The 27,684-nt window shown below is 38.0% G+C and overlaps 1 protein-coding gene across 17 annotated transcripts in view; it reads right to left on the bottom strand.

The window, feature by feature from the left end:
• Positions 1-27,684, bottom strand: part of PPP4R1 (protein phosphatase 4 regulatory subunit 1) — a 64,604-nt gene that overhangs the window by 25,553 nt on the left and 11,367 nt on the right. For 3 of the 17 annotated variants that reach the window (XM_021525159.3, XM_085571922.1, XM_085571921.1), the window contains 4 exons: positions 23,796-23,931; positions 16,619-16,725; positions 2,984-3,126; positions 1,503-1,649 (listed from right to left, as the gene is read on the bottom strand). In XM_021525159.3, coding sequence (XP_021380834.2) covers positions 1,503-1,649; positions 2,984-3,126; positions 16,619-16,725; positions 23,796-23,931 — 533 coding nt within the window. Of the gene's footprint in view, positions 1-1,502; positions 1,650-2,983; positions 3,127-16,618; positions 16,726-18,289; positions 18,334-23,795; positions 23,932-27,684 lie in introns of all 17 variants that reach the window. The other 14 variants (XM_021525160.3, XM_085571923.1, XM_021525162.3 and 11 more) reach the window with 7 other exon arrangements.

Genomic DNA, 27,684 nt, shown 5'->3' with positions numbered 1-27,684 from the left:
CAGCTAAACAGGATTTTTACATCTACTCTCCATTCTGATGAACATAATTTTACTGAAAACTGTGAAAAATATTGAAAACAAAATGCTATTTGAATTGAAAAGGTTTGGCCACTTCTACAAAGAACAGCATTTCCCATTTCCTTGTCATGACACAATACAGGTGTAGAAGATGACATTGATTTTCCAATAAACTGAATCAAATTCCCAGCTAACAAAGATAACCAGGCTCTTAGAAATTATTCTGTGTTACCCAACAGACCTTAAAGAAAAAGTTCATGATTCTTTTACTACTTCAATACAAAACTTATATATGTACAATTAACACAAAATTATTGATAATTAATATGCTTAAGAGACTTCTGAGTCCCGTATGGTTTAAAATTAATTACAACACTGCCCTGCATATATGCAACTCCCAAATATAAAATTCCCAAAGAAACATATTGCACCAAAAAAAGAATTCTTCCCTCTAGCTGCTCTTTCATTTTAATTTGTACTGAAGCTTAAAAATAAAACAGCTTTAAAAAGCAGAAAGAATTTTACGTTTACCATTCCCAATCATGTCAGTAGAACAATTTACATTCATTCCCCTACAATAACAAATGATGGCTTCTCTAACCTCTAGGAGGTTGATGAAGTACAGAAATTTCTGTCAAGTTTCAATGCCTTCAAAACCATGATGACAGATAAAACTAATCTGCTTATACTTTATTCCCTTATGTAGTTGTAAACTGCATCAAGAAGCACTAGAAATTTGGTGCTAAATGCAACAGGTGCTGGAGCCTTTTTATTGTTCATTAGTCCAGCCACTGCAGGAAAGTAAAATATTAAATGAGGTCTCTCTCAAGCAAAAAGAAAAGCAAAAAAATTCACCCAGCAGAAAGCATCAATATAAATTGCAATTAAAAAAGGAAACAAAAGGGCCTACATCTGCCATTTCTCCATTATAAATTAACTAATCTGCTTACTATTTTAATTCAACACATACATTTTAATTACAAAGGTTGCGTCTAATGCAAAAAATCCACCACCAACCAACCATGAATTAATCAACTCAGATGCTTATTACTTTGCCCAATAAAACACAACAAAATCATTAAAGAGAACAGATATACAGTGAGGAGCAACAGAACTGAGACATTAAAGCTTTTGAACTGATAGAAATTTTCCACACAGGCAATTTAAACTCCCATAAAATAAACAGACAAACATTCAAAAAACTAAAAAGCCAACATAGCAGATGCTTTAGGAGTCAATAAAACAGTCTTGTCCAGTTGGGTTTTTTTTAATAGCATATGTAAATTACTGAATTTAAATCTTAACTTGATCAGACTGTACAGCACTGACACAGCACAGAAGAAGTTACAGATTTATTACAGAGAGGGAATATAATGTTTCCTCTTTAGTAATGGCTGTGCAACTTGGAAACACACCATCACCACTGCACTATCAAGCATTCAGGCAAACTTTTGGCTGTTTGATTTGGCACTGCTGTTACTTACAGCCACAGCTTCTGTCTTCACATCGTCGTTGCTGTCTGGAGCTGTCAGATCTATCAGCACTGGGCACACTTTGGTCTCCACATCGTATCTCTCAATGAGTTCTTGCTCCAACAGCACTAACAACGCTGCCTGGCTTGTTTTTCTGACCTGCCATAAAAAGACAAATTGAACCAAAGACAGTTTTATTTGTTGAAATACATGCGTACTGTATTTTGGAAGCTGTACCTATATAGCAACACACGACAGTACTAACTGCCCACAGTGAGAGGATACGTGCTCTACAAGTGCTTTGCAAGCACTTCATGTTTGCTCTCCTGTGTTTTGGGAAGTATGGAGGTGGATACCTGCCTCAGCTGACAATGTGCAGGTGATTCTTGGGTTCATGCACTATTTGTTTTAATGTCAAAAAGAGCAGTCATGGCAAATCTCATAAAAATGTGTGAAGAAAAAGCAGGACAATTAATGCAGAGTAACAAATATCTAAGAAAGATTAATTTAATGAAACAAATCCTCTTTTTCTGAGATTAACAAGAAATAGTCTGGCAAGGAAAAATTGTGTTTATTTCCAATGCTTTTAAATCTGAGACACAATTCTGCTAAGTCCCATTTAAAAAAAAATGTGCAAAAATAAGATACCATTATTGACTTCACAGTTTGTGAATTCCTGCCTCTAAAAGGAGTAATTTCACCAGAAGAGAAAACATTACATACAGCAAGAGACTACATATACTGCAATGCAGCAATTTTGGAAACACCTTTGAGCTCTTTCTTTCAGAGATCTGCAGCCCAATGATCTATGCAACAGAGATTAACACAATGAAAACAATCACGGAATCTTCTAGCAGAACATCAAACAGGTTGTTGTATTATACATGAATTAGCAAAACTACTACTAAGAAAAATATGTTTGGGTAGTTATTTTTAACTATGTAAATTTTGAAAAGGGCAAGCAAAAAATGACAGACTCAAAAGGCCTAAAATATTGAAAATAACGTATCAACTAGCCTTAATCTAGTCTGAAATGACTGGAAAAGCCTAAAGAAAGCTTTGGACAAGCTAACTTATACATGAAGAGGAACAAACCACATGAGTTCAATCCAAAACTATTATCTGGTGATGAAGGTACATCATGGTGTTAAAAAACTGATTTATACAAAAGTCTCAGTTTTTCATTTCTACCGTTCCTTTTTGCCAGAATTTAAATTATGTAAGCTTGTCTAAATGACTAATTTTGTCATACAAATATCAGATAAAAGGCCCCAAATCAGGACAGATCACATTAGATGTAAAAAACTGTCATTACATTCTCTTTAAAATATTTTAATATTTTCTTTAAATAAATTTATAGTACCACATATTTCATGTCTAATCCAAATCCTTATATCCCAAAATATAACACACTTGGACCATGCTACATTTAAATAATTTGGCATCACAACAGTATTTCACCAGCTAGTAAACTACTCCTACAAAAAACATACCTGGTTATTCTGGTCTGCGAGGTATCGCACCACAATTGGTAGTAGGTATTTGGAGAAAGCATAAGGGATTGAAGGTCTGTTTTCTTGACAGAACATAGCAATATGAGGCACCTGTTCCATCAGTTCTGCCCGCACTGTTGGCTCTGTAAGGGTCAAAACAAAACCAAAAAAATGGTACAATATATGTTTACAAGCATGCTCCCAGATCCTGCCAGAGTAAGGTTCTTACAGTACCCTACATACAAAGTATGCTCTCCACTGTTCATGTCAGTGTGTTTGTTAAGTTCCATTTTGATATCTTTTTACAAAACCAGATAAAACTACACTCTGTGCTGGTGAACTACTAAAAAGTCACATCTCACACTCCTAGTAATAAAAAAAGGAGTAAGACAGACAGCCAGTCATGAACATTGTATCAGAATTGTCCATGCTCCCTATGAGCATCACCTACTTCACAGAAACCTCCTACGCTGAAATTCAGCCCAGAGCTGGCGCCACCGTGAGAAGAAAGGAACTGAGGAGGAGTCTGGGCCATGGCCTCTCAGATGGGAAAGATCCCACTGAGCAGGACAACTAGCCATAACCACAGATGCTGTTCTTCATTCTTTGCTTTTTAAGGCTACTGATGTAATTGTCAGATGGAAAAGGTCCTGCATCTTTCCAGCTGCTTCTGTTAAAACTTTGAGATGTGTTTCTCACCAAGGCTGCTGATTATTTAAAAAACATTTAATTCAATATTTAAATTCAAGAAATAGCACACTGCCTGGATGAATCATAATCCCCACAGAATATGCACGTGTATCTTGGGGATGCGAGAAGAATCAAGAGAAACAATACAGACGTAGATTCAATTCCAACTATCAGAAAAACAGATTCAATTTAAGAACCAGGACCTTATTGTGTGGCTAACTTCTCCATGGGAATTAAAAAAAATCACAACTAAGTACTTCTGCCCTTTCAGGGTTTGCTGATATATGCAGTTACCATTGGTCTGATTACTTAGAAATAAGACATAACATCAGTTACTCTCAAATTATACTAATTTGATTTACAATATTTTAAATAATAAGATGTATATGTCACAGTATTCACCTTACTGAATTTTTACCTAGAATTTGTTCAGGCAAAACTTAATAGTATAACTTGAACCATCTTCCTTGGCATACTTTCAACTAACATGATTTATCAAAAATACAACCTTTTGTTAAACAGAAGCATTCAATAGGCATTTGTATTTAATATAGCAAATGTGGGCAGCATTTGGCTTTCTTGAACACTGGCTACAAGTGTAAACTCAAGTTTGAATAAAACATAACAAAGACAAAACAAGTCCCCTGCTGTGTGCAGTCTTTTCTTCACTGAGGACAATGAGAACAGGGAAGATCACTGCACAAAAAGTAATTAAATGCCTATGGGCTCCAGTTCTTTCACTATAGACTTAAATTACTTTTCCTATAGAAAAACATGCCAAAATCAGAGTTAGAGGGGAACTTACAGATCATCTAGCTCCAACCCCTGGGGGTTGGGGTTCCACTAGACAGGTTGCTCAAAGCTGCACCTAACCTGGCCTTGAACACTTCCAGGGATGCTCTGGAAAGTTTATGAATTCCTGTCCAAGTTGCAGAATACAAAATGGAGTCTCAGACAAATCAATACTGTATAGGTTCATTGCTGTTCATGACAATAAAGTAAAAAACATCTTCCAATATGCTCTGTATCTCTTCCCAAATGCTATCAGGAACACACAGGAGCAAAACATTTTTATTCAAACTTCAGATGTTCTGAAACATGTGCAGGTTTAACTCCATGAGCAACATCGGCATCCTGAAGTTTGCATTGAAGAAGTCAGATCCTGACGAACACTAAACAAACTATGTGCAAGTTTTAGTAGATCTAACAAAAATTCACACCTTAACAAAATGCTGAACTCTAGTGATCAAACACTCCATTTGTAGCAGTAAATGTAACAGCTGACCAAAATACACACCTGTAACAAGGACAAATTAATAGTTAATGATATTATTAATTCTGAAAGTTGAAGTCTCCATATCATACTAATGCAAAGACAGAAAATATTCCTGTTGTAGTAAATAAGTAAATAATCTTTTGCTTCCTTATAAAAATTTGCCAGAGCAGTCCTTAGAACACAAGGAAGAGAAGGTGCAATTGTTCACTAGGATAAGGTGGGGGGGGGGGTGGGAGGGTGGGGGGGGGGCGGTGGGAGGGTGGCGGTGGGGGGGTGGGTGTGTCAACCAAAGTAGATTGAGTGCTTTCAAGAGTCAAGTTGGCAAAAATATCTATTTTCTTCCTACATTTAATTCAGTTCTGGTCCTTTTATCTGACAAGGCCTGGCTTCTTCAGTTCTGGAAGAGGGGCTTGAAGTGTGCCTGAGAAAGGAGTCCTTGCACATGCCAACTTTGACACATCAATGTGGTTTTTTCCACCTGTGTGACAACCTGTCCAAAGCTGGCTGATTTAAAAAAGCCTTGCACCCTCCATTTGCAACTGCCCAGTATCCACTGAAAGCAGAGCAACTACAAGTGGAAGAGTCATTCCTTGCTGAGTACATTTTGAGATAAATAAAGACATTATCTCTGCAAACAGGCTGTACACAGCCCCACTCCCAAGAGCAATTTGTTTGAAAAGGGTGTAGATGGCAAACACAGCAAGATGAAGAACCATCAGGCTGGGCAAGGAGGACGGGAACTTGATGGACAAGAAATGGGAACCCGCGCCCAAAGCAAGGGCTGGAGGAACTCATGCCCACCTTTCCCAGAAAGCTGTTATTTCAAGATATGCCCAAGACATGATTGAGTAGCACAAGAGACTTATGTAACAAGACTTATCCCTAGGGTATTGCTCTCCCATCTTAGGACTCATGCCTTGTTTCTTACAGCAGACAGAAGATGACTGGGGGAAGGGAGGGAGAGAGAGCAGAGGTTAAAGGGGATGGAAAGTAAGCAAAATCAGTCTAAGGCTGCATGCCTGGCAGCAGTGCTTCTTAAATGGCTTCTAAATTTGCTTCAGGCAGTTCCCACCCTCCCAGACACAAAACCCGTAGGTTCCATTTATGCCAATGCTACTGCTCATGCAGCCAGACAATAAACCTTATCAAAGAACTGATCTAGCTGATGCAGCTTTTGCCTCACCACAGCAGCATCATTAAACAGCAAGAACTGGCACTTTATATTGATCTCCCTGATCCATCACACCATTCCCTGAAGTAGCAGAACTGTCTGAGGATGGAAGCAAGCAATGGTAAAAGAAGGTGCTAGAACTGAGGGGAAGAAGCAAAATACTGAGAAAGCCAATTTATTCCTTTGCCTAATGTGAAACTGTGCAAAATGTTCAAGCCAAGCTCTTCACAGAGTAACTGCACACTACTCATTTGATTGTAGTTGCAATTCTGTCTTGATGCTGAAGAAATACCTCTGTAATCAAAACCAATCGGAACTCTGTATTAAGCATATCAACAGCTGTGTACATACTTTAGACACCAGGCACTCAAAATGGAGAGACTGTTTCCATACGTCTTTGACACCTCTAAAGTTTGCCCACTGATAATGCAATGGCAACACTCCCTTTCCCTAAATTGTTGAAGTGTGCTGTGAAACTGGATTCATACTTTTTTTTATGAAGCACTCCAGTAAGAGTGCAGGATATACCAAAACCACAAGATTCTCTTCCTTCAGAACAGGGTTCATCTATTATGTAGCACTTATGTCAGCTGCCTAACAATACTAACGACCTGCAGATGTAAAGTGAGCCCCTTCCTGAGCTACTAAGTCAGCTCTGGCTTTGTGAAGAACACAGGCAGATGAGACAATGCAATTAAAGACTTGAAACATTCATGCCCAGGAATGAATTAGAACAGTAAAGTCACCTTAGTTCTTACATTCCCTAACTTTTAATTATGTGGCTCTGGGATCTTTGTACGGTCAATTCAAAGCAACAAACAAGGAGTGCTGTGTAGGGAACTGGCTGTGTAACACAACACCGTAATTCGCCATCAAAAGGCATTTGTGCTGTTCTGGGGAATTACTGCTGCTATGCAAGAACCTGAACCTTAAGCTTACCAATTTAGATAAGAGCTCAATTCTTCCAAAGGCTGAAGCATATGTTCCAGTGTGTACTGAATAGAGCCTAATCTTGCAGTCTGATGCAGTTACAGTAGAGCTTTTTTTGCATTATGTTTCCTTAAGATCCAAGCAACAATGCCAAAAAAATCCACTGAAGTCAGAGAGCTTTCTCATTCCCTTCATCTATTCCTCAGCTCTGTCTTCAGCTTGAACAGATGGCAGCTCCAAGAAGGGATTCCAGGAGGCTTCAATACATAACAGTGTCTGCCATTTCAGTTTAAGCCTCCCTGTTGTTTAAATCCAAATTTACAGCTTGGTCATTGTGCTAGTTTTGGCTGGGACAGCATTAATTTTCTTCATAGTAGCTGGTACGGGGCCATGTTTTTGAGTTTTGCAGGAAACAGTGCTGATTAGAGATGTTTTAGTTATTGCTGAGCAGCACTTACACAGAGACAGGGCCTCTTCTGCCTTTCACCAGCAATCAGCAGGAGATGCACAAAGAGGGGACGCAGCCAAGACAGCTGACCCCAACCGAGCACAGGGACACCCCAGACCATGGTGTCATGCTGATCACATAGAGCTGAGGGAAGAAGGAGGAATGGGGAAGTTTGGAATGGTGGCAGTTACGGTCCCAAGTTACTGCCAGGTGTGATGGAGCCCTGTTCTCCTGGGGATGGCTGAACAGCTGCCTGCCCATGGGAAATGATGTATGAATTCCTCACATTTGCAGTGAAGGCTTGAGCATTACCCTGGTTGCTATGTTCTGTGCTTATAAATTTAAGGCACTTAAACACTGTTTCCAGCACAAATTTAAAACATGTCCCAGTATTAGTTACTATGAAGAAAATTAACTTTACCTCTTCCAAAACCAGCTGTTATCAACAGAGTGAACAGTGCGCAGCAGTTACAAGTTGCTTTGTAAAGCATAAACTCATTCAGATGGGGAATACATCTGTAATCTGTGGTTTTTTGCACTGTACAACACAGCCAAGGACCAGGCTTTCACACAGTATAAACAAATCGGGAGCAGAATTTTGCTTCAAGTTTCTATTTTAGGCAATCTGGAAAAATCTCTGTATACAGCTAGGTTCTACATAACATTTTCCTCAAACAGTATTTTTCCATTTGGCAGAGGAAGTATTTTTAAATGCTGATCTTTTCAAAGGATCTCTTGAAAGTACAAAGCCTATCTATTCCTTAAAGTAGCAATCTATTAAAAAGAAACCTTGCAATTTGTTAAAACAAGACCTTTGAAATTAAATATCAATATAAAAGACTAGATTTCCTTACTCACTAGCATTTTATTTCTTGTGTATTATCTAGGTATAGAATTACACTGAATTGAGTTTTAAGAATCAAGCAAAATTAACAGAATGTCAGAAGACAGAAATTAGCTTCCATTTCTTCTGTTCATGAAATAAGTTTGAAAAGAAGTTTCCAGAATAAAATGTCTCTTCATTTCCAGACCACACAAGACCATCAAGATGTTCAAATTACCATCTCCAGAACCTGGGTAGACTTTTTTCTGCATAAACAAACCCTCAGTTTTAGCTATTTCACAAATGACCATTCATATCAATATCCTAAACTGACTCCAACATCATAGAAGTAATTGCTTCTTCTTCATCCATGAAAAAACACATTTTTCCTAAAACCTGACACCATCTCTCATGTAAACTGCCAGCATGCTCACTTGGCTACTCCTAGCACATACACTCAGCTTGGATATATAAATGTGTAATGTTTATTTCAACCCTGCTGAGGCTTCAGTTCACTCTTTAGTCCACTTGAGCTACAAAGAAACAAAGCACCACCATCAGCTGCATGCTGGAAATTAAAAAGGAATTATTCTAGAACTGCACAGTGTAATACCAACTAATTGCTTCAGACCAGCTATTTATAAATCAAGTCATTACTCCAGAACCACCCCACAAATAGATTTATTTCAAAATGCTTTATTCTGCAGCTACATACAGTATTTGAAAAAAAGTCTGCAGTGCTTTCATTATCCCACTATGACCATTCTGAAATATAAGCAGCAAATTTCCACTACATTTGTGAGGAGTTGTAAGGTTTTTGTGTTGTAAAACTGTATATGAAGAACAACCACTGATGATGTTAAAGCTGCTTTAACTGACAATTTTTACTACTGTTTTAGGTACATCTGAATATTAATCATATTGCCCTTTGTTCTTGTTAAAGAGTCGTGAGCAACACGGAAAGGTGTAAGTGCATGGCTTTGCATTAACTTTTCCATTTTATTAAAGAATATTTCACAGAATATCCTGAGTTGGAAGGGACCCAGAAAGATCATCAAAAGTCCAACTCCTGGCCCTGCAGAGGATCACCCCAAGAGTCACATCATGTGCCTGAGAACATTGTCCAAATCCTTCTTGAACGCTGTCAGGCTTCTGCTGCGACCACTTCTCTGGGGAGCCTGTTTTAGTGCCCAACCACCCTTTTCTTAATATCCAACCTAAACCTCCCCCAGACACAGCTTTATCTATCCTCTTCTTTCCCCAAAGATCACTTTCCATTTCCCTCCTTTTTTCCTTCGACAAACATATATGTTTTCTCTTTTGATTTCTACTATTTTCCATTTTATACTCTCCTACCACTTTCAAAGATAAAATAAAAGCTAGATGAGTGGAAATACCCTGCAACCAGAGCCCATCCCTTTTAGCTTAGAAGCCCAGCAGAAAGGCTGATGTGTCTGATGCATGTGCTGCTTCAGTAGTCAGGCTCTTTCCCCCTACTAACCGGAAATGGATTTCATTACTGACCAGCAGAGCCAGGAGTGAAACACAGACTAATGAGGGAGAGTAAAGTCACCGTTAATCACTCATCAGATGCACAGAGAGGCAAAAGAAGTCTACATCAAGCACAGGAAAAAATTCTTAGTGCAGCACAAGGTGGGAGATGAGGTATGGAAAATCCTGAAATATGAAGATGGGGAAAGCAAGAAAATGCAGCTGGAGATATTGGCAGCTGGGAAAGGCAAATAATAGCATTCCCATTAATATTTCTTACATATGAAGATTTTTGTTAAATGCTGCAGTGTGTGCTGTTTGACAGGTAATGTTGGCATGTCTCAAAACACCAACAGTAGTAATTGAACTTACATTAGTAAAGCCATTTACATACACTACTAAGTAATTAGGGTTGTGAGGCCGTCCACATTAAACCTGATTCTAGAGCTTAAAAATTTAATTACCAATTAGTCTAATAATTGTTTACAAAATCAGGTTGTTCTGGAAACTGCATTTACAAATGATTCTTTGCAGTAAAGAGATTACTTTTTGTTCAGAAGAAAAACATTCCAGTTGACTATATTCAGACAAATAAGCACCAGCCCTTCAGGATGTCATTTTATTTTCCCCCCATAATTTTTTAAGAAGATATCTATGTGTATCTATTTCATAGTAAGCTACATTACACATGTATTTTAGAAACGAAGATACAGGCTTTTAAAAAGTAACTTCAGAAAATAAATTTTAAAGCTTCTGGAGCCTCTTGCACACTAAGCAAAATGCCAATAATGCAGTAATTCTGGCTAGGGCTAACTTTGAAAACCAGTTAATTGCACTTCAGCACACAATGATGAAATCTTGTGTCATCTAAGCCACTCACAAGCTGGTACCAGAAAAAAAAAATTGAATTATACTTATTTACTTAAGTCAATAACTTGGACATAAGGCCCTTGTTCAAGCTCTCACAAGCCTGTGACTAGTGTACATTTGAGAATGAAGAAGACCCAGCTATCCTAATACAAAGATAAGCATTTTTAATCTAACAAGGGTTTATGGGCGATAACTTAACATTTGCCAAGCACTGAGCTTATGTGCCAAGCTACTTCTTGGCTTGTATAGATAGATTCAAAGACACCATAAAAACATCTAAGTGGGAAGTCATACCCAACATCTCTAAAGAAACAGAGAAATTACAAAGTGATTGAACAGCAGATTCATAAGCAGTACAAGGAATCTTTCTTAGCTGTCACTACTCTAGGAAACTTGGTACCAAATGAAAGCAGGGAAGTCCAGTTTAGGACTGAAAAATACCCAAATTCTACAGCAGAATGACAGATTTTACAGCAATATCCAACTACAGCAATGAAGACAAATACTGAAATCTTACAAACTCAGATTCAGAGAAAAACTTTCTTTAGCAAGTAAGCGCCTTGGGGGCAGAGGATTATTCCCCAAATGCCACCGATGGGTATCCTCCATGGAACAGCTATTCTGTGCTGCCATGTACAACAGCAGCACGTAACACCAGGGCAGAGCAAATGCTGTGTTCTGCCAGCACTGGGAGCAGCTCATGTCCAGTACCACCTGAAGTGGGTATTTTTTCCCAGTAGAAACACAACATTTTGATGTTGCGATTGATTTTAAGGCTACAAGTGTAAACTGGAACTAATTCATTACAAAGAGTCCAAACTACCCTGTCAGGAGAAGGCACACTTTATATAATTTGTATGTGCAGACACAATGGTAATCAAAACTCTTTCACAAAATACGATTAATTTCACCTCTACTCAAAGGGTCCAAATGAGTTTCCATCAAAAGCCATTTCTTCTTTTAATCCTTTTTTTTTTAAAACTAAAAGCTTTTATAAAACCAGTTTTAGAGCTGATATTTACTTTTGCCATGATGCCTCAAAAAACGTGTCTTGGCTTGCCAGTTGGTATGTCAATATATCTATCAATCATAGCAAACTATACTCTCATAATTTTCTTCCATCCTACTATCATATTTGGACCCAGATATTTTTCTAGTAAAGATTATTTTTATTCCATATTAAAACAGTATTTAGTGCAACCAAGATAACATTTAGGTTCTTAAAGTTTTATCACAGTAGATGAATAATGAAAATAATTGGAAATTCTCCTGCTTTTAAACACAGAAATGGTTGTCTCAGCATAGCCCCAGCTTATTAAAAGGTATTAAAAACAACCAAAACAAACCTGAAAAAAGCTAAAAATAACCCCAAACCAACAAACCACAAACCCAAAGAATTTTTAAAAAGCCCTGAGACTGATTCTTTTACGAGCAAAGACCATGTCTGAAAAACATCAATCCAACTACAAGACTTCTGAAATTGCATTGTAGTAACAAGACAGAGGACTCTCTGGGCAGCTTTAGGATAGCTGGTATTTTTAGTTCACTGCTGTACCTCTGTTTTAGAAATTAGCATCAGGAGCCCAGAAAGAGGACAGATATTTTGTATCCTGGGTATATTTTTCAATCCCAACCTCATTATACCAACTACTGAAAAAAAAAAGGAAAAGTACCTCACTTTCTGTGACTTGAGTTGACAAGAGAAGACAAAGAGCTCCAAATGTTAAAAGAACTGGTGTAACTGTTGATGCTAATAAGCATCAATAATTAGAAATGAAAATACTTGTACTTCATCATAGTTTAGTTTGACTTCCAAGTTTGTTTTTATTTTTATTTAGACATTTAAACATTAAGGTTTGACTCCAGGATAGCTCTACCCATACAGATACCTTGCTCTAACCAAGCAAGTTTAAACACACAGGCACTTTTACAATGTTTTCTTATTCCAAATTCAAGGGTTTTTATGTTTTATGGACAATTGGAAAAAAAATAATGTAAATGGCAAGAAGCAAGACAAAAATTAACAAGTCTAATAGGAACAACCTTAAACATACACACACAAAAACCAAAACCCCTGCAACAAAATCAAAAAGCCAAACAAAAAAAAAAAAAAAAAAAAAAAAAACCTAAAACCCACTGTGCTGCAATATGAATTACAGTCAAGCCCAGATACTAAGAAGAGACAAAGTAGATCAAGTTCCCTAATGAATTTGCACATGGTTTAAAACACAAGGATATTCTAATAACCTGTCTTACCGAAACCAGCCAAGTCCAATACTGCAACTGCTCAAGGCACAAGACTCACAGTTAAGTTTGCAGAAATTTAATTTGTGGGGCAGCTGCAGAATCCAGCGCTACTAGTTTGGCAGATCTGAGACAACTTCCACAATGCAGGAAAAGCCTGAACTGCTGCTTTTACGGACGCTGAGAAAATATCAGCCCTGACTCAAAATGTACCCCACCCTTGTTAAAGGCAACAAATTGATTTGAGCTCAACTCTTGGCTTCCACTACACTTCTGCCTAAATAAACTTCAATTTGAAACGCTTAGTTGGTCACCAATGAAAAGCCTAAGGCTACAACTTGCTGCAAGAGGCCATTTTCCCTTGGACACATCTGTCCTATTTTCTAAACTGAAGTGGAGCTTCAGAAAGTTTCTGATGCTCAGAACTATTCACAGGGCCACACAAACAGGCAACTGTATATGCAGATTTCAGAAGCAGAGCTTTGCAAGGAAAGCACTCTATAAACAGTAAAATGCCACTGTTCTCAATTAAAGACACATTTTATTGTAAGTGAATGCTGACTTTTTTTCCTTTTTAAAGAATCCTTGGAGAGGTACTCAATACAATTATGTAATGCTTACAACAGGCTACTTTTCCTGGCTAAGCAAGGACATTCCCTCAGAAAAATAAAACCATGCATTTTAAATTAATAAAGAGTAACAGAAATCAGCAGAATATATTTTTACCCTTGGAAAGCATTATATTCTGCAGTTCCAGAAGAAGGGAGAAAAAATAACAGACATTAAATGGAAGAAAGAATAATTCAAGATTTAATACAAATTTCTCTCCATAGCACATCAACAATAACAAAAAAATGACCAGACCTTTTCTGATGTTCTGTTGCTAGACTTCCTTCCTTCTAGCATGTCAAATGTATTAGCTATTTTGAAATCATACCCTTAATTCTTTCTAGATAATCTTTACACCAGAGTTTTGTCACAGCTCTGTCCACATCATTTTTCCCTTCATCCACTTCCCCATGACTTTTTAAGCACTCCTTTCATATTTGTTTTCCATTTTTCTCTTGCTTTTGCCTTTTATTTCACTCACTCAGCAGTCCAAATATATCGATTAGCAACAGACACACTGGATCTGCAAAGCCCTCCTACTCATAGCAAAGAGGGTGCACAAGCAAGCTCATTACACTGGACTTCAAGACCAGACTTTTGGCATCTTCAGGGATCTGCTTAGTGAAGTACCATGGGATAAAGCCCTGGAGGGAACAGGTGCCCAAGAAAGTTAGTTAATATTCTAGGACCACCTCCTCCAAGCGCAGGAGCAAAACATCCCAACAAAGAAGTAGTCAGTCAAAAACACTGTGAGGCCTGCATAGATGTACAAGGAGCTCCTGGACAAACTCAAGCAAAAAAGAGGAAGCCTACAGAGGGTGCAAGCAAGGACTGGTAGCATAGGAGGAATACAGAAAAATTGTCCGAGCTGCCACAGATTGGATTGGGAAAGCTAAAGACTCAAAAAATTTAAACTGGTCAGGGATGTCAAGGGCAACAAGAAAAGGTTCTATAGTTACACCAGTGATAAAAGAATAGTAGAGAATATGAGCCCTCTCTAGAAGAAAATGGGAGACCTGGTTACCCCAAACATGGAGAAGGCTGAGATACTCAATGTTTTTACCTCAGTCTTCACTGACAAGTTCTCCACCTGAGTCCCAGAAGACAAAGGTGGGGAATTGGGAGAATGGCCCACAGAAGAAGATCAGTTTCAAGACTGTCTAAGGAACCTGCAGGTGTACCTGATGCAGTGTATCCACAGGTCCTAAGGGAACTGGTGGAAGAAGTGGCTATGCCACTATCCGTTGCATTTGAGAACTGTGGAAGTTCCCACCAACTTGAAAAGAGAAAACAAAACCCTCATTTTCAAAAAGAGAAAAAAAGAAGACACAGGGCCAGTCTCACCTTGGTGCCTTAGCAAGATCATGGTGCAGCTTCTCCTGGAAACTGCGAGAAGGCACATGAAAAATAAAGAGGTAATCTGTAAGAGTTAACACAACTTCACTAAGGCCAAACCATTCCTGGCAAATTTGTTGGCTTTTTACAATGAGGTTAAAGTGCTGGTGCATAAGGGAACAGCAACTGGCATAGTGTACCTGGACTCATGCAAAACATTTGACACTATCTCATTAAGTATTTGTTTTTAAATCAGAACAATATATACTTGACAGATGGCCACACAGTGGATAAACAGCTGACTGGATGGTTGCACTCGAACAGCTGTGGTCAACAGCTGGATATCCAAGGGGAGACCAGTGATCTGGAGCTCCTTAGGGATCAATACTGGGACCAGCACTGTTCAACAACCTGGGTGATATGGACAGTGGGATGGAGAGCACCTTCAGCCAGTCTGCCCACTACACCAAGGTCTGTAGTGGGATTGACATGCTGCAGGGAAGGGACAGCAGCCACAGGGACTTTTATGTACCTGAGAAAGTGGGCCCACGCAAACCTCATGAATTTCAACAAGGCCAAGAACAAGGTCCTGCACCTGGGTTGGAACAAACCTTGGTACCAATGCAGGCTTAGTAGAGAATGGATTGAGAGCAGCTCTGAGGAGAAAGATTTGGAGGTGCTGAGAAGCTCAACATGACTCAGCAATGTGCACTTACAGCCCTGAAAGCCAAACACATCCTGAACGGCATCAAAAGCAAAATTGGCCAGCAGGACGAGGGAGGGGATTCTGCTCCTCTGCTCTGGTGAGGCCCCACATGGAGCACTGCATCCAACTCTGCAGACCCCAGAATAAGAAGGATGTAGACCTGTATTAGCAAGTCCAGAGGAGGATAATAAAACTGATCAGAGAGATAATCTGTCCTATGAGAGAAGGCTGACAGAGCTGGGGCTGTTCAGCCTGGAGAAGACAAGGCTCTTGGGAGACCGTACTGCAGCCTTCCAGTACCTAAGGACGCCTGAAAGAGAGCTAAAGAGGGACTTTTTACACAGTCATGTAGTGACTTGATAAACAGTAATGGCTTCAAACTGAAAGACAACAGGTAGCAGAAAGTCTTCACTATGAGAATGGCGAGGCACTGGAAAAGGCTACCCAGAAGCTGTGGACAGCTCATCCCTGGAAGTGTTCAAGATCAGGCTAGATGGGGCTTTGAACAACCTGGTTTCGTGGAAGGTGTCCTTGTCCATGGTAGGTCCCTTCTAACCTAAACCATCCTCTGATTATATATTTACCAATTCTTGCTGCTTCTCTTACCTGCACACCTGGCTGCCCAAAAAGGTGTAAAGGAACAACTTGAGTATTTAATTCTATCAAAACTTATGCGAGTTTTGCACAGATGGTTCCCAAGTTTATTTTAAAGGAAAGAAACTAATCTTCATCTACAAATCTGAAACAATCATGTAGATGTTTTGAGTAGCAAAAGTAAATAATAAAAGTTACTAAAAAATGTACTGTTGTAAAGCTGCAGTCCTACATTTTGATGGGCTGTAAATCTGTTGATGAAAATAGTAAGAAAAAGAGTAAATCTTTGGGAGATGATTAAGAAAAATTAAATTTTACACTATTTTATTGAATTTGCAGAAGCCTAGTTTGAATATTGGAGAAAGAACATACTGCTCCTGTGCTAAACACAGGTTCAGCAGCTCTGACTTTCCCACATCAACCCAGTAAAACGTTTAGTGCTACCTACCTGAATCATCAGCTAATCTGCTGATTCTCTCCAACACAGCAATACAATCTCTCTCATCATCACTGACTTCCTTCAAAGTGTCCAGCAAACTTCGAGCCACCATTTGCCTAGTTTACAAGAAAGATTAAAAATCAGAATTATTTGTATCCAGAAATACAGCTAAATCAAAAAGTTGTGAATCATAGAAGTTTCTTACACCAAACAGAATTTCATATATACTCACTTTAAATTTAATTTATAAATTATAGTAAATTTAGTTAGTCCTGCTTTGGGAATTCTTACTTCTGATACCTGGCATAATCTTAAAGAATTTTAAGCCTTAACATTAAAAGTATCCCTTTCACTTACAAGGATAAGAGAAATCAGCCACCAAGACCAGAAATAGTAATCATCTACTAAGTGGGCAAACATAAGCTGAATGTTAGGAAGTCAGAATCATCCTTCCATCCTCATCTATGAAGTCCCTAACTTGCTCCATACAACACAAAGTAACACTAGTTAAAATATTTTTAAACAGAACTCTGAATTTATTTCACAAAAGCATGAACACTCAAGCCAAACATTTTCATACCAATGGTGTTATAATTGACATTTAAACCAATGGTGATTGACATCTGGAAGTCAAACTTCATTCGAATGCTATGGGTATGTACTGTGAGAGGTGGGTACACACTGTGACAATAACACATACTACCCAACCCATGTGTACCTGAGACATACGTTAAGCAAAGTAGAAACATTAAGAAAATATTAAATAAGTCTATCAACTCAGTTACTACTTCGAATGCATAAGAAAATTTTCTATGGATTAATTTATGAGTGACAAGATATACTCCGATTTGGGATTTTGTCCTCTGAGGCTGTCACAGGCTATGCTACAAAGTCATACTCATCAGGTACCTAGATAGCCCTAAATGCAGCTGGGAATGTGTGGCAATCAACCTTTCTCCTCAAAAACAGCCTGCAATGGCATAACTCTTCTCTCACCCTACTGGATAACATGGGTTACATGTCAGTTCAGAGAGCTAGCAGAATTATCCCTGGATAATGGAATGGGAATGGGCCAAGGAACAGCATCCAAGACACCCATAGATCTGGTAATGCCTTGGAACAACTCAACTAAACACTGAAGTGTCAAGTGCCAAGTATTTCCAGAACTGAAGGACAGAAACACTCCTAGGATATAGCCTAGGTAGAAGCACTGTTGACAAACAGCAGTACCATAGACAAGAGCAGATGCATACCTAAAGTTTATTACGTTTACTACAAGCAGTGAACGTAAGCAGTGGTCAACAACTGGTAAGGGAACAGATGGTTACATTCCTAGTGCACAAGGGAAGCTCAAGAACTTCACAATTCTATGCAGAGAAAGGCAGGAGGTTTCCATGAATTCCCAAAGCTAAGCACATATTTTTTTTTCTCCTACTGAAAATCAGTAATTTAAATATTTCATACTGGCCACTTGCAGAACTATTTTAAATTAAACTGTTTTGACATACAGATGTATAAAATCTTCTAAAAAAACAAACTGAAGAAGCCATTTGCCTTTAATGAATCCCTCACTCTTTTCAACTCGACAAAAGTACATGTCTTAGCAGAGATTGTGATATGCAGTTAAAATACAGCCATAAAAGCCCTAATGAAGGGAAACAGACTGCATGACACACTAACCTAGAAGCAGAGTTGACTTGGTCTTTTTAAAGAGCTGGACACCTCTGAAAAGAGAAGAGGAACAGATGAAGCAATTTCATAAACCAGCCTATGTGGACACGTGTCTCCTACATATTAAATGTAGTCTTGGAAAGTGAGAGATAAATCAACTAACCCACTGAGTCTCAGCAAGTAAGGAAGCACAGCAAACAGCACTAGAACCCATCTAATAAAAGCTCAAAATCCCATTTGACTCCTGGGGACTATGGAATGGCTCTCTACTATGCTGGGAATTTTGAGAAGACTCTCATCTCCTCATAGAGCTGGACAGTAGTGGCTGAATCTCACAGTGTCTTCACTAGTTCCTGTAGGTTGGACATGTGGCTATGCAGATGGCCATAAACCTGCTCAAGATGAGGAGATGAAAACAGAAATCCTAACCTGAAGTAGACTTGACCTATCTATTAAACCCTTTCAACTTCTGTACACTAAATATAAGATGGCCCCTACCTGCATCCCAACGGCATTTCCCTCTTTAGCTTGTAAAGGAATCAATGGGTCTACTTCACAATTAGCAAATTTTGGTAAAAAGCAAAACAGTGAAGTGCACCAGAGTAAGATAAACTCATGTTAGCAAACCTAACTGGATAGACAGAGTAAATACAAAACTCACTCCATTTATTCATCCATCCATCCATGGTTCTGGGAGATGATGGCCACTCATGTTCTCCAAACATTATAGCCTGTGATCTAGTTCTGCCAAGGTGTGCTTGGTCTATGACTGTCACCTAAGCAGCTATGCATCTATTTATCCATTAAACAGTTCACACACCAAGGAAAGGCCAGAGGTCAAAGGCTGCAATGTAGCATGCAGTAAAACACTTCCAATATTATGTGCAGAAGTGGAGAGTATTTAGCAAAATTCAAAATTTCATGAGCCTGTCCAACATTAGGAAAAACTGATAGGATACCTTGTAGGTAGATTTAACTGCAATTACCAGCAGGACAAAATGGGAATGGATTACAAACACCCTGCCTTTATGTTCACATGCAGGTGAAAGGTATTTTGAAGACTGTACACACAGACATAATATAAAATGTGACAATATACTCTGAAAAGAACTACAAATATCTTTGTTTTGCTTATTCAAACTCCTTTGAACATTATTAGGTCTTTAGGAAATTTCTACTTTAGAATTTAAATTACTTCATCTGCACAAGGAGCACATTTAGATAATAACCATATGTTTAAAAAACTGAAGCAATCCCAGAGAAAAATAAAAGGAAAAAAGATACTTTTTTTTTGCCCATTTTTTCAGAACTTGTAAATCAAAATTTCACAGAATCACAGAATATGCTGAGTTGGAAGGGATCCATAAGCCCTGAACAAGACATCACAAGAGTCACAGCACATGCCTGAGAGTAGCAATGAGATTTTGTGTTTAAATTAATGCTGGCAGTAGTAACTGAGCTTAGCAGTGTTTTCCCCAAACAAGCTCAGAGAATACACAGAATAAACTCTCAATATCAAAATCAACATCTTTGTACCCTTAAGAAGAAAGGGTAAACATGCAGAGGTACATTCAAGCATTGTTGAAGCAATTACGACTTTTCTTAGTGCTTTGGGATAGTTCTGTCCTTTGTTACTTCACCTTAAATCATTTTAACATACATATAAAAGGTAAAATTTCTCAAGCCATATTGTTATATTTAAGTAATTTATTTGGTATGTGTAGACCTGCTAATTTATGTGCAAAAAAAACCCCTTTTTGAAGTTTGTTTCATTTTTTACTACATTTTAATTTTTGACATCCAGTAGGATCAGAAACACTGAGACAGAAACAAACTAAAGTTAGAGATCAGGAGAAATAACCTAATTTATATTAAAATGATGAGAAATGACCGTATCAGAACCAAGCCAGTATAGTTTCACCTGCATGTCTTCAGATGAGTTTAGCATTTCCTTACTGTCAGTACTCAAATACCCAAAAAGAAACTACACTGGGCTACATTACAGAGACAGAAGGCAAAAGAAAAACAACTGCAGCTGTGGACAATCAAATACACAACTAACTTTAATCTGACCCTACCTAAATGACAATAAGGCAAGGTAGTTTCGACATCCCCCAAAACTGTTTTAGAGAGATTTTTCATATACATTACAGCAGGGATCCTGTAATTACAGCATTCCTGTTTTAGTGGGGGTACTTCATGCATGCAAGTCCCAGTTTTGAAATACACAGTTAAATGAAGTTCCTGTGAAAGTGTTACAAGCTGTGAGTACACACACATGCTTAATCCTTCTTTGAGATCCAATATATCCTCACTTACTGCAGTTCTATGAGAATTTTGACTGTTGCCAAAAATTTCTTTTGAAGGACATCAAGCATTCTCCCAAGGGAAAAGCAAAAATGTACTTCAAAACACAAAGAAGTCTGGTGAGTGGATAGCTTCAAATAATCTACATCGATATGCAGATACAGTCTTGATAGCCAAGACTGACCATACTCATGAAGCAGAGTTTCCTGCAAAGATGTGCTTTGGTCTGAAGAGAAAAAGGAGCAGTAATTCCTCACAGGCTTATGAAAATGAAGGATCTGTGTTCAGGAACTGCCTCACTATTCAAATAGATTTATAGGTGAGTGCTCTACACTTCTGAGCCTTCTTAATGAGGAATGGAAGCAAGTTCATAGCAATAAAGATTAGAAAAACCCACAAGGGATTTTAACACAAAAAAAAGAGACAACAAAAGCTATGCTCCAAACTGCACCAGCAACTAGCAACTGGTTTTTAAAGCAAGCAGCAAAAGGGAATCAACATCCTTGTATGTATGCACACACACCAGTGCTACCAGACACAAGACCCTGTGTTTTAGGGTGAAGGCTTTGGCTTTCTGCTCAACATCTACTCTTGCTCAATGTGATGTTGGATTATTAAGACATTTGCTAGAGATGCTTCTCAAATCTGGTCTGGAGGCTGCCTCTTCAATAATCATACCATAGCCAGACTCCCACTTGCCTTATTTTACAGACAAACAGGGATAATTTATTGTAATATTTGTCAGGTTCCCCTCCATTCTTGGCAACATCTGTGGTGCTTACGAGCAACACCTAAATCAGTAAAAATGTAAACTATAACATACCAAAAGTTGTCACAAAGCAACTCCTTCCACCACTTGGGAAGCTGTTAAAGGTTTTCCTACTTCTCTCTTTTTCAGTTAATCCTATCAAAAATCTTACATATTTAGACAAAGAAGACATTCCTACTTCCAAGCCTCATCTCCTGAAATTTTTAAAGACAGGCGTAGACCCATCTCCATCTTAGAAGAAGTGGCTGAGAAATCATGAGTGCTCAAGAAATCCACTTAAAGGAGACTAGACTTTTGCAGCAGTTGTTAAAATCCCTTCATTTTAATCATTTAATGCAATCACAAACTGCAAATATGCTGCACAGGTAGATGATTAACCAGATAGAAAAGGATAATAAAACCAAATGCAAACAGAATACCTAAAATGAAATTTAAAGATTAAAAACTGCCTTACTAAAAGCAAATTCATCCAATTAAAGAGGGAAAAAAAAATCTTACCCTAATTTACCTGGATTAAATGATTATGTTTCAAGAATCTGTAATGTGTAACATGAAGCTTCTACAGAAATGCAGGTGCCAGGTCACAGAAACAACTGAAACATTATTAACTCAATCATAGTATTTTAGAACTTTTAAACTACTCATTAGTAATTGGATGTGCTGATACCATACTAAGACATAGGAATAAACAAATGTAATTTAATTAATCTTTTTACTATTAAATGCTCCGGTTCCTCTGCTTAGCAGAAATCCCTCCTATTATTCTGAGACTGACTAATGCTGAATCATCATAAAGTGACTGCAGTAGTCACTAATCATTTATTCTAAGTGCTACTCAATTATACCACTAATAATTATCATTTGCTATTTCCTATATTTTCTTATGCCACATAATACAATAGGCCTACAAAGAGAGCTAGGATTAAAAAAACATGTTTGTACCAGCAAAAATAATCCAACAAGCAAACGCAGGAAAAACTACAGTTACCCTGACCACCCTCCCTTGCAGGAAAGCACAGGACACATAAAGCTGGACAGAACAATTAAAAGGATTTCCAGTTTAGGCATGTCCATATCCAATACAATCCATACTGAGAAATAGGACACAGATTTTTCTTTGGTGGGCAAAGAAAATATTAGGACCAGCATTCTTAGTTAAAATTCAAGACAAACAACTTGAGTTTCTGAGTTTGTTCTCCTCCATAATGGCTTTTATTATATAATTGTCACCTGGAGCCCTGAAGCTCCTCTTCCCTCCCTCCCCATGAAAAGTCAAACCATGCAGAAATTCTCTCCTGATAGTGTAAGTGCCAATTCCATCTTAAATTGTAAAATACAGCAAATTTTGGATTTCAGGAAAAAACAAAATTTGAAAATAAAGTGTATTTCAGAACTCATCTATGCATACATGTTTATGCAGGTTAGAAGAAGAGGAAACCATTCTGCAATTTTCAGCTTTGATTCAATGGTATGTTCACACATGTAGTGTGGAATTTTAAGTACAGTTCACGTGACTGAAGGTAAGAACACAGGGCTAAATCCCTTCCGAACCCAGGCCATGAACAACAAAACAGAGGCTATCCTATTGGGTGGCTGATCACAGACTTTGCTTCTGCATATTACTGTATTAAGAATTCAACATTAAAGCCAACACACTTTATTAAAAGCTTGAAGCCCAAACTAAACCATGTTCAAATAAAATACCAGAAAATCTCGATGTTAACATATTTTATACATTTCTGTGATCCTGTTACTGTTTAAAGTTCCAATTAAAATAAACTATGGGTTTGAATTTCTCTATTCAAGAGCAGAGCATCTGAGTCCAAGGGGATGAGGGGGATGTGTGCTGGTCTGAAGTGTGCAACAATACCTGCTTTTAAATGAAACAACCACCTCGGTGGCACTACAGAAATAAAAAGGGGAAACTGTAGAACACAGTATTAACTGGGCAAGTTCACTTTCAATAACCAGAAGTAGCAATACTCAAAATGTAAACTACAGAGAAGACTGATTCTCAAGTTAAGTTCTTGGGTTTCTCTTGGCTGCTTATAGTACTCTCCTGACTGTTCATGAAGTATTTTATTAAACTTCCTTTTACACAAAGTTATGGATGGAGTTTACTATCACCTTACAGTCCTGTACCAATGGGAATATTAGCACCTGCAAAAAACCCTAAACGATTGCTCCAATTAATGAAGTTCAAGGAGTCAACTATAGTTGCTTAAAAAGTCAACTAATGTTTTTCTGTTATTATTAATATTTTGCTCTCTCTAAGTAGGAGCTGTATGAGCACACAGAAGGAGGGGTGGAAACTGAAGTTTCGTTGAGGTGTTGGATTTTTTGAAATTATTTGTATTCCATGCAAATTAACTTCTGTCAGATTCAATCAGATGAACAGTTTGCATACCATTAGACAGAGAGGACATTTAAAAAGCATACCTGTTAAATATGTTCTCACTTGCAGCGTACTTGTCCAATCTTCCCAAAGGCGTCAACATCTCATCTTGTGAGACAAAGTCCAGGGCTGAAGGTATAATAATCACATCAGACTCTGAGCTGTAGTCATCCACACCAACTATCAGAGACATCAGAAATATTCCTTATAATCACAGTAGTTTGACACTAAAATGATGTCTGTTGTTGGTCTGAAATATAGAAGCCTAGGCAAGGTCCCATTGACAACATATTTAGTAACTGCATCACATTGTTCCCACCAACTTCCCCAGCCCCCATAAAGTATTTTCTATACAAGTGTGAGTGATGATGTATAAATGGATTTTGAGTCATCTGCTCTAAGTTCCCAAGTAAGATTCATCACTAAATTTCCTGAGCATTTTTAAACCTTATATTTTTCTCAAGCAAATTACTCTTACCTAATTGTAAAGTCAGCTTTTTGAAGATACATACTCAAATCATAGCTGACGGTAGCCCAGAGTTTATACAACATGATCTAACAGACCAAAAAGACTTTGTTCTAAAACAGAGAAATCTAAACTAAGCTACATCTGACTATGAAATAAAATGGGTACAATTCACCTACTGCATAATTATTAACCAGCAAATCATCAGGGAACTTCATATACAGACCCCTTGATCAACATGGAATCAAAGAAGTGGAAAGAATTGGTCCAATACTGTTCTGCAGAGCTGCTTAGGATTTGAATTACCACCTTTTTAGTTTTCTTATGTCCTCAAAACTGCTCTAAAACTAAATCCCATAGCAAACACACACTTCTGGCTGCAAATGAGATCACCTTTTGGTAAGGTCACCTCCATTAGTCCTGAAAACACAACACTACAGTGCAGTACTCCTATTCTTCAGTCCAGCCAAATCTCTTTTCATAACTTGCAAATAGAGAAAATCAGAAGACAGACCTACAAGCCCAATAATGACTTTTTAAAAATGAATTCTACAAAAGGAAGAAAAAATATTATTGTCCTCCTACCCTCCATACAATTATGCTGTGCTACATAAATTGCTTACCAAATAGTTTGTCATTATTTTCAACATTCAGAATACATAAACAGCTACCACTGCCTAAACGTCTTCCTTACTGAACTTCAAATGTCAAAAGAAACACTGAGCTCTGGGAGAGTTATATTTTTAGACATAAACTAAGTTAATGGCATCCTTTTACCAACAAAGTAATTCTCCCATTTTCTACATAGGGAATCCATGGACATCCACTGACCCAATCTTGCACAAAGGACCAGATTTTGCAGTTGCTGATAGGATGTGAAATTCTTGCCAGAAATCAAATCAGAAAGTGATGGGGAAAGAGCAAGTGTGTAAGAACCATGTAGGAGATGGAAGAAAGGAAAAAAACTGTACTAGGAGCTAAAGGAAATGGAAGAGTAATCTGAGAAGGGGAATTAGTGTTGTTAGATATTTGTAAGGTAGAGGATAGAATAACTAATTGCAAGGGGAGGAAGGGAAGGCTGAAAAGAAAGATCAGCTGCAAAAAGCTATTGCAACACAAAGGGAAAGTGTTTAGCAACTCCAGGTTTACATAACTGTTTGAACTTGTATTTGGTTTGGGTTTGTGGGTTTGTTTGGGTTTAATTTTTGTTGTTTAGTTTGGGCTTTTTTGCAAGAATCCGCTTTATTTTCACAGGAAGTGGGAGGCGAGTAAAAATGAACTCATAGTCCAAACTAGGACTTTATGCCAGGTTAAGTTAACAAGGAACAGGCTACATCCTTTCACAGGCTCATAGGCCTTTAATTCAACCCACAAATCCAACAGAGACCAGGGATTTTTCTGTGTTTTTTGTTCTGCCATCTCACACCTAGACTATTCAGTTGAAGATATCTTCAACTATCATCCAGTCCAACTGCCCAACCACCTCAGGGCTGACCAAAACTTAAAAGACTTCCCTCTCCACTTCCCAGTCTCAGGAATCTACAGAAAGTGATGAAGTCACCCCTCAGCCTCCTTCTCTCCAAACTAGACAGTAAAATTACTTCCATGACAGTTTCAGTGTCTACTGCTCACACTGTAAATTTAAAAACATAAATTGAAGAAATATTAAATATGTCAAAATACAAACATGAAAATAATTATACTGCTGACAATAATTATTCAGCTATCAAACGCACGAATACAAAAAAATAAAATGCTGACCATTACATGCACCACCAGTTTTACACAATTTCCCTGTTCTCAATCTCAGCCTTGTTCTGTGTTCCTCCTTGTACCCTCTACATTTATTTTTCTAGTTTTTGCCTCATAAAACCAGTTAAATCAAACCAACTGCTAAATCCACTCTATATCAGATATAAACACCAATGACACAAATATGAGCATCTGCTTCCAATTTATCTGTTTGATGTCTCCTACTAGTTCAAACAGTGAGTTGTGTAGATTTAGCTCTGCTGAGTTTATGAATTGTAAAATTAGGCTTAGCACTACATTGAGCCTGATGTGCCTCTGCTACCAAACAACATTTATTATTTAAATAATTCCAACATCTCAGCTCATAGTCACAGAAGAGATAATTCAACTGACAGCATCTTGATTAACACAACTATAATAAAGGTAAGAAAAGGGTAGTAAAAATAAATCAATCAGCACATGAAGTATTACAGTTCCAGTAAAGTACTGTTACAGTTACATTACATACTTATTTTCACTTTCACAAGATCTGTCCAAGTCAAAAGAGACAATCCATTCTAACAAAGAACTCCCATTCCAACAAAGCCCCTCAAGTTGTTGCTTGTCTTCTACTTGCCACAAACATGAATCAACAGCATCTGACCACTCCTGATCTAAAACGCATAAAGGACATACTTTGTGTTATTCAATAAACCAAGTCACTGTGCTATTCCCTCCATGTTACACTAAAACAGTTACCAAAAAGGCTGTTAACTGAATATTGCCTCTTCAGCCCTACCCTGCTTTCCACCTAACTTTGAGCACTTGACTAAGAACCACAGGAACTTCTGTGAATTTTACAGATGCAAGCCACACCCTGTACTGGTTTTGGCTGGAACAGCAATAAAGTTCTCCACAGTAGCTCATACTGGGATACTTTGCACATTGCCAACCTATTCCCTGGGAGAGCATGATGAGGAATAGAAAAGGCCCTGACAGTGTTTAAGCACTGTCTTCAACAGTAGCTAACACATCAGTGAGTTATCAACACTAGTTTCAGCACATATCCAAAACATTGTCCCAGATAAGGTATTATAGAGAAAATTAACTCTATGCCAGTCAAAACCAGTACAAATTTTGGCTAATTCAAATGCAGAATACACAAATTTTTTCCCACTTCAGAATGCAGACCAGGTGACAGGACCACATATTACTTATCTACTGCAGAAAAACCAGAGGTCAATTTTCTTATTTTTCTGCACTTTTGCAAATAGGTGTAAGTATGGACCAAATCCACAGAAAGCATATAAGCTACAAGATACCAGTGAAAACTATTGCTACTGCAGAGCCTTTACTACCTTCTAATCTGGTCTTTCATACCAGCATGCAAAAGTAGAGCTAGAGAAAACAGGAGTTTCCATAAGAACACATTACCCCAGGAGTTCAAAGTCACTAATGGTGTCAGGAGGAGAAACAGCAATTGCACAATGATGTCAAAAGCAACCACAGTGCTTCTATTTCAATACATTCAAGTACCAAAGCACAGCAAAATGAATACATTCATAATTTATCCAGACAAACTTTACAAGCTTCTCTTCAAAATTTAAAAAATGACTGCCAAACACAAGGAAGCATCACATAGCAAGACAGGCACTGCCTTTTGCTTCCATGCCTGACTGCCATTAACTTCTGTTTTATTACAGAAGCCAAGTAACTTCTCTGTGTACCTTCATTTT

The sequence above is a fragment of the Lonchura striata genome, chromosome 2 (assembly GCF_050655825.1).
Source record: "Lonchura striata isolate lonStrDom1 chromosome 2, ASM5065582v1, whole genome shotgun sequence".
In the NCBI taxonomy this organism is placed as follows: Eukaryota; Metazoa; Chordata; class Aves; order Passeriformes; family Estrildidae; genus Lonchura; species Lonchura striata.
This window is presented reverse-complemented; position numbering and strand designations above follow the sequence as displayed.